At 38.0% G+C, this 7,990-nt stretch overlaps 1 protein-coding gene across 2 annotated transcripts; it reads right to left on the bottom strand.

Annotated features, from left to right (window-relative positions):
* Positions 1 to 418: 418 nt before the first annotated feature.
* ple (tyrosine hydroxylase ple) lies at positions 419 to 7,676 on the bottom strand. Of its 2 annotated transcripts, none has more exons than XM_089700080.1 (8): positions 7,422 to 7,676; positions 3,503 to 3,614; positions 3,261 to 3,374; positions 3,108 to 3,149; positions 2,153 to 2,972; positions 1,552 to 1,678; positions 1,157 to 1,386; positions 419 to 948 (listed from the first exon to the last, which is right to left on the bottom strand). In XM_089700080.1, exons 1-8 carry the CDS (start codon positions 7,485 to 7,487, stop codon positions 774 to 776), a joined length of 1,686 nt encoding a protein of 561 aa, XP_089556206.1. In that variant the 5' UTR covers positions 7,488 to 7,676; the 3' UTR covers positions 419 to 773. The 2 variants fall into 2 exon arrangements, with proteins under 2 accessions (XP_089556206.1, XP_089556287.1); XM_089700161.1 differs by having other exon boundaries at positions 3,108 to 3,146.
* Between the last annotated feature and the right edge of the window lie 314 nt (positions 7,677 to 7,990).

Genomic DNA, 7,990 nt, shown 5'->3' with positions numbered 1-7,990 from the left:
TAGTAATAATAGAATTGAAATATTACTCAATATTTAATGTATTATATTCCTAAGTTTGTTGAAATACCTACAGTATCTTGTTTATTATGATTTTAATTTCGTGGGCTTGTTGTTGTTATACAATGTTATGCATTAATTATGTAGATATATAAAATAATATCTCTGTTTTAAATACACCTGGGATATTAAAATTACTAAAAGTGGATATTACACGACAGATCGTAACCCGTACTTATCCTTTCAATAGCCCTTTATATCTACAATCAATAGTAATTAAGCCTAAAATTACTCAGACCCAGGTGTAGGTATCTACTATACATTTTCGTCCTCAGGCACTTAGTATAAATTTTATTATTGTTGAATGCGGGGTTTATTTTAAAATCATGACATCACTCGTGGGAAATAAAACGACTGAATACACTCAAACACATATATTTACTGTTTGATTTTTTACACTTTTTTGGTGCTCCATTTTTATTTGTTTGTGTTTTTCATTAAATTATAAATTAATACTAGTAAAATAGTTAAGGTCTCGCGAAACGGACGCGATCTCCTTAAATGGGCAATCGGGATGACCGCGCGATTTCCGAGGCCCGGGCAATGAGCTCGGCATAATAAATAATAAGGTACAAAAGGAATTCAACGAAGTACCATCCAATGGTTATCACTCTCTCTCACACGCTCCACACGTTAACAGTCTTACATCTATAATATCACTAGCTATACAGGACGGCCATGCCGTGTGCGGGTATCCGGTTGGGTTTTGGGTGCGTTCATTCGAAATGCGTGACTTTCATCTTCTTCACGGCGTTGGTGAGGTGCAGCATCTCCGTATTCAGTTGCCAGATGAGAGTCTCCAGTTTGTCCACGGAGTCGAGCACCTCCACGCGCTCGGTGTGTGGGTTGAAGCGGACCTCGAATGGTCGTGACATAGTTGACACCCAGCGTCTAAAGGAAATATAACTCATTAATAATCTGCTAATATAACTCTGCATCGGCTTAAACCATTCATCATTATTTGGAAGTTAATTAAGAATCAATGCAATAAAGTTGTTTACACACAATCGTGACTTATAACTTGTATCATTTTCAAAACTTGAAACGTTAACATAGAGCAAAGGAATTTAAAATCGATCCAAAATATGAAAACAATTACCTGAATTTATCTTTGGCGTCTTCGAAGCTTTCAGCGACGTAGTAGATTGGTTGGTATTCTTGGTCTTGGTAGGGCTGTATGGATGTAGATGCGGGTTCGAATGGCCTCAGTTCAGGTTTATCGCTCAATGCGTGAAGCAGTTCCCCGATAGAGGACAGAAGAGCCGCACCGTAAGCCTTCAGTTGTTGGTTTTCTTTGCAAAGACCGAATTCAACAGTGAACCAATATACCTAGAACAAGGAGATTTCATTCACATACCATTTCACCCCAACTAATTGTAACGCAACAAAATATGTCAAACATTTCAAAAATTCATAAACAACTCGCATAGCTAGGGCCCATATGAATAGTCGCAAATGCTTTCGATATTATATTGTTAATTATTAATAACTTACAGTTGATAGCTTTTCGATTTCCGAGTCCGAAGCGCCAAGAGAAGCTAATCCGATTTCTTGTGAAAATTGAGCAAAGCCAGGGTCGGCTAATAGCGGGATGTGTCCGAGAAGTTCATGGATGCAGTCACTGTAAACAAATACACGTGTAAAATGCCTGAAGGTCAAGGTGCATCCTGTAACCGAGACCGGTAATTGAATTGATTCGCCATAGTGGAACTATATTAATGCACTTTAAGTTTCAGTGTCAGCTGAAAGCTGCAGTTGACTTTGAACTTCGCCACCCTGCCCCGAATCGAGTTAAGATAATTAGAGGCGAGGCTTTTAACGCTGTTACAATTCCATCACGACCTTATATCGGCTTTCAAAGGGTCTGACAAAGCTTTTAAAGCCAGGTTATTGGAGTGGAACAGATTTAATATTGTATAAATATTGCGAACCTATATTTTATATTGTGTGAGTGAATTATATTTTAAAGATAGATATGAACAAAATTCTTAAAATTTTGATTTTCTCTACAGTTAGAATTATAAGGATAATTTTATATAAGTAGTAATTAGCAAGAGTAATTTAAACTTTTAAATACATTGATATTGACACTTACGGTTCAGGCGTGTGGAAGGGAGAGTTAGCGTGGCGGACGTATTGAGTAGATTGGAAGACACGGAAAGCGAGAGAAGCCAAGAAGTCGCGAGCAGTAAGTAGACCAGCAGCAGGGCGCAGCGTGAACCCGGTGTGCTTGCGGAGGAAGTTGCTCACATCCTCTAGTTGAGGAATGCGGTGGGGCACAAAGATATCAGCCTCTTGCAACTTGTTGAACGCGGCTTTGTATTCCCTGCAGGCGTGTTTAGGCATAAGGTCCAAAACGGTGTTAAACACTCGCTGCCAAGTCGAATTCTCCGATTCACTGTAAGAGATGGATGGGATTGGGTCTCCATATTTGTACGCGAAAGCGATTTCAGCGATTTGCTTTCTACGCTCTCTGTATTCCTTGTCAGCGAATCCAGGATGGTTCATGTCAAGTTCCGGCTCGTATTTGGTCATCAGATGGTTGCAGTTGTCTAGGTCGACAGCGTGGCGCGGGAACCAAGGTGTTTTGTTGGAGATATTGTTTTCGGAAAGAAGGTTAACACCAGTGAAAGAAGTTGATTGACGAAGTGCCCTGATGAGTTGTAGTAAGTTGACGCGTGGCATGCTCACTTTCACGAGAGCGTCAAATTGGATGCCAGAGACTTGCGAGGGTCTTGTCTCAAGATGTTCTACACTTCCCTTGTAGTTGTCAATCGTCTTAAGGATGCGAGCGAGGGTGCCCATTCCATCTCGCATACGCAATAATAGAGCAGCCTTCTGGATAACTTGTTCGGCTTCAGGACTTTCACTTGCAGCGTTTTGAAGAATTATCTCTTCTTCGGTGAGAGTATAATCTGAAAGGGTATTGCAGGTTGATATATTTATGCAAAAACTTGTTGTTTATGACGTACGTTTACAAAATGAATGGTGCTAATTATAAGTCAATTAAGTTTTTTCGTTTATAATTTATGTTGAATAACAGTACTGACCTTCATCTTTCTTTCCTCCGTCGTCACCGATATCAGCATCTGCTATAAACCAAAATAAAAACAAAGAAAATAAATAAACGAACAGAAAAAATAAACAAAACATAAATGAAAAATAATTTAAAAATAGCAAAACATTGTAACAAAAGTAATTACCAAGTTGTCCATTCTTTGTTTCGTCTTGATGAGTACCGTCTTCAACGGTTGGGGTGTTATCACCATTGCTTATATGAGCGGCGTCTTGGATAAAGTCAGTTTCCAAGCCAGAGTCTAATTATTAAAAAAAATAAAAACAAAAAATGAAAATAAAGAAAAAAAAGAAAACATAAAAATGTTGAAAAATAATAATTGAAAATAAAAACTTGATATAATAAAACAAAGAACACTAATTTGCTTACCATTAGCGCGGGCGCGAGCCTCTTCTAATACACTTTGTTTGGTCTGTTTTACAACAAGTGTTTCAAATCGTGCATCATCCACAAGCGATCGACGGCGGGATGGATAGCCGTTCTAAACAAAAGAAAAAAAAAACTCTATCAGAAATCGGAAACAAAGTAAATGCTCCTTATGAGAAAGCTATAAAAACATCCAACCACAAAAGAAATATAAATCTCTTCGAGAGCACAATAGAGCTAAAAATAGGTTGATGTCTAAATCCTTATAAATATAAAGTGGTCGCATGGCATTATATTTCATGTGCGAGTGGGAATTGCTTTTACGAAGTTCCTAAGCTTATTTCCTGCGTGGTCGGACGCTAAAGTGCTGCCATTTCAATCCGGATGCGATTCGAGGCAAGATGGAGTTGTACAAAGGATCAGAACTTTCTGGACCACTGCACTTGAATAGCCAATCATTGTTCAAAAGCTACAAGTCTTAACTTTTCCTACAAATTGCGAAATGCACAATTAGCTCCGAAATTACTATCTACCTGTACAAAGCTTTGAAAATAGGCCTTTTTTAATACAGTACCTATTATTAAACTAATGATGTTTACAAATCTACGACGTGCTTTGCATCATGTCTCGATGCAACAATGTAATTAATCATTAGATTTTTACCGCCATTGTTATTTAATAAACCAATTTAAAAACAGTCAATTACAATGCAGTGATTAATTTTTACACGAAGATTGTCGTTTGTGTACATTTTTATTAAATTACTGATGGATTATGTTTATGCAATGGAAACGGTAGAGAAAATTTTCCATATAAGTTATGTGGGAAATATTTATGTCAATTAAAGTATTATTTACGATAAGTTGAAATAAAATGGGCTTATTCCGTCCGAACAATGAGATGCAAGACTACTTAGTATGATGACTTATATACTGAAGGACTATTTCAGGAAAAAGTTCCGTTACAATAGCTGTCTATCTCATTTTCCTTAAACAGTGGTATCATCAATGTCGGCGTAATAATTTCGCAGTGACCTCAGATCTTTGAATTTAACGTTTTCCTCCGAGTTAAGCTTCAGAAGAGCTATTAGGTAATAATATCTCAGTGTCACATTCTTAAAGTTTTCCTGAACGTGTTGCGAGGTAATTACGACATTCCGATATCGTATGTAAACGAATGCGTTTGTAGAATTCATTCATTATCGGAATGCTCGAGTGTTAATATTGCAATATGTTGAGGACGCCATACGTTTGTGATGATGCACACGGAGATGTCAGGTGACACTGAGCGTGAGATATTCGTTTTCCAGTTGAGTGGCGGCGTTTGTGTGTCAAGGGTTACTAATCACACGTCTCGTTACCTAGCCCCTGAAACTGCGCGAAGGCAAAGCCCTTACGTATTATGTCATGGGAATTAGCAAAAAAAGAACATGAACATTTTCGAGCGCCTGCAAGATGCATCCCGCTGCAAGAGCAGTAAATTTAAAATAAAGTTCAAAATTATATGGAGCGTTTTAATGGGCTCTTTAACTCGAGAATTGCCTCGTAGAATTTGTTATAATCATAATTTAAATAAATAAACAAATTGCCGATTGTAATAACGCTAAGACATACAACGGCGGCCTTAGTTTGATTATAAGAAAATCTAGGTTACGTTGTCTGTCATTAATGTTTTTACAATTTATTGTCTGTCCAAGTCATAACTAAACGGAGTCTCCCTTGATCAGGATCACCTTGAGTTTGAATATGGTTGCAATTCTATGCACGAATTAATCTAGTGTGAACCTGACCTCTGAGGTAACGAAATACCTGACGTGAATTAATGTGGCGATAAATGCTTCTGTGACATAACAAGAATCTGATCATCCAGTAGTTATAAGCCTATTAGATTCGTATCGTTAGCATACATTACGTTATCGAACAGATCTTTGAACGATTACATGTTTTTGAATTAAAAATTCATATAATCATAGTGTTCATTGCGGAAACGGCATGTGTCGCGCTCAAGTTAAAGGTCCGCCTAACTGGAGCGGTTTGCTTGAAAATCCGGTTGGTATAGCCTTGGTATCCCCGACCACTTCACCATTCCAATTGGATAGTAATTAAGTACGAGTACGACTGACCTGCCACCCTTCAGGCTAATGTCGACCGCCCGAATATCGCTTTATGTTCCGAAATTCAATTTCCCATTTTTTCGATTCCGTTTTAATGGACAGATTTGGAACTGCACTCGTTACCCGTCAATGTAACGTAACTTTTTGTATACTTTGACCGCGACGAACAACCTCGTTTGGTCAAGGGCGCTTTATAACCTCGAATTAGTTTTAAACATGGAATTTAAAGTTTCGAGCGAGTAAGTAAATATTAAGATGGCGTATAGAACTCGTGATTTTTACGATTGCAAATATTACTTTGTCGATACGTTAAATATTATTTTCGTGGTCGTGTCATTCGAATAATTTTTAACGGTTTTTATTGTCTTTAACAGAGTGGGTGAGCGTCGCTCCAGCTCGCATACCGACCTTCGATGGTCAAGGAAATACAATCATTCAGGTACCAATTATAAAACGTACGTTAATGATTACATGTTAGTTACACACCTATGTTTCGCACAGCACAAGCAAATAGTTGCCATTTTTATTCGCATCGCTAACATACTTTTATTGTATACTATCGTCTAGAAGCAACTTCTTTATCATGAGGAAACATTTTCGATCACTTAAACAATGGAATTTACAGTTACAAATAAATATTATTTTCTGGGATTTCTGGGCTCAAAACCGACAAAATTATTTCGCATGACATTTCGCATTAGCGGTACAAAGATCATAAGTTAGTTAAGGAAATTATGTAAATTTTTAATCATAATTACAATCATCGAGATGCGTTAACCGATTGCTGGTACTGAATGTCTTGAATATCGACAATAGAAATTATACAATAATGACACTAATAATCGTAAGCGGATTTTTTTTTCTGTAAACAAACGCAGACACGTAATCTTCTTATTCGGTATAATTTCGAAAACATCGATTAGAGTAATATTTACGGAACTCTACGTGGTTTGTGAGTTTAATTGTGTGAAAGTTAAGTTTAGTAAGTTATACTTTAATTTGCACGACGGTTTTAGATCTTGAGTATGTAATTATTCGGTGTTACGCAGACGACAATAATTGGGTGCTCCGTAAGAGCTTAATAGAAGTTCACACGATTTCTTCTATTACGACGTGTAATGTTTTTGATATAGTTAACTGCTTTTATGAATGGGACGTTTGTAAATTTTCCTTCGGGTAGTTCTTTGCTCAACTTTACGAAGCCTATTGTTACATAGTTGTTACAAGGTACATGTAACAAAGTAGGTACCTAACTGTGATTAAAGATGTTTAGCATAATGTGCATGGCGCGAATTTAATTTATGCAGTCTCTTTGTCGGACGTTGCCCTCTTTTTAACTAACAAATTAAAAAGTGATTTGTGTTATATTTATTTTTACTTTGATATTATTTCATACTCGAACTTGACCCCTATTTTTGATTAGTTACGCACTTATCTCATTATTATTGTACAGGTAAATTTGGTATCATTTGATATTGAAGGCTTTTGTTACATCGTTAAAATCGCAAATTAATATAAAAATATAATTTGAGAAGCAAACTAAGAACGAGATCGGAAACGGAACATGCTTTGTGGTTGGAAGTCTTTGTTGATTCAAAACAATATTGTAAATACTGAATGAATGTGAAACTTTAAATTAATCCAAATGAGAATATGTCACTGGAAGCACAATTAGCTGGTACAAAGCATCCTTGAAGCCGTCTTCTGAACTACATGAACCGAGTGGAAAACTTAACGAAACTTTCACGATCGAGCGCGGCTCCAAGGAAACTTTGTCGAAGCGACAAGGCTTGTGATAGGGCTCCTCACCTCGATGCTGTAGGACTTCTTGATGGCGAACATCTCACGGTTCTTCTGGGCAGCTGCGACGGCCATGGTGCACAACACTTGGGACTGGGGGCCTGAACGAGGGTTCACTGCGCGTTTAGCTAGCGTACGTCTGCGAGAGCCTTCTGTCTCGACCACTGGCGGATGCCTGTCTGTCTACGACTGGAGCTGTCGTATTACAATAGCTAACTAAACTTTGGATTGCAAAGAGACCAATGCATGATGACCGTTCGCAAGAACAGTTTAAATAGTGTTAGGCGCGCGCCTCCCCACCCCGGCGCCTTTCGTCGCGCATGCGTCACAGCCCGCGTCCCGCGCGCTCGGCTGCTGCTCCTGGCCTCCTGATGCACTGGAGCCTTCACACCCTGGCCACCCCACTTCACTTTAGACCCTTCATCCATCATACTCCATATGAGACAAATCAAATCCTTAATTGCTATTGCTAATATCTAACGAAAATTGAATCGTGTACGATTCAATTTTCGTTAGATATTTTTTTTTCAATTACGCGAATGATATGCTTTGGTTTGTGATTTGGGATTTTCTGTAAA

The sequence above is a fragment of the Colias philodice genome, chromosome 1 (genome assembly GCF_061535455.1).
Source record: "Colias philodice isolate Cphi_HAF_F1 chromosome 1, ilColPhil1 Martin Lab GWU primary, whole genome shotgun sequence".
In the NCBI taxonomy this organism is placed as follows: Eukaryota; Metazoa; Arthropoda; class Insecta; order Lepidoptera; family Pieridae; genus Colias; species Colias philodice.
This window is presented reverse-complemented; position numbering and strand designations above follow the sequence as displayed.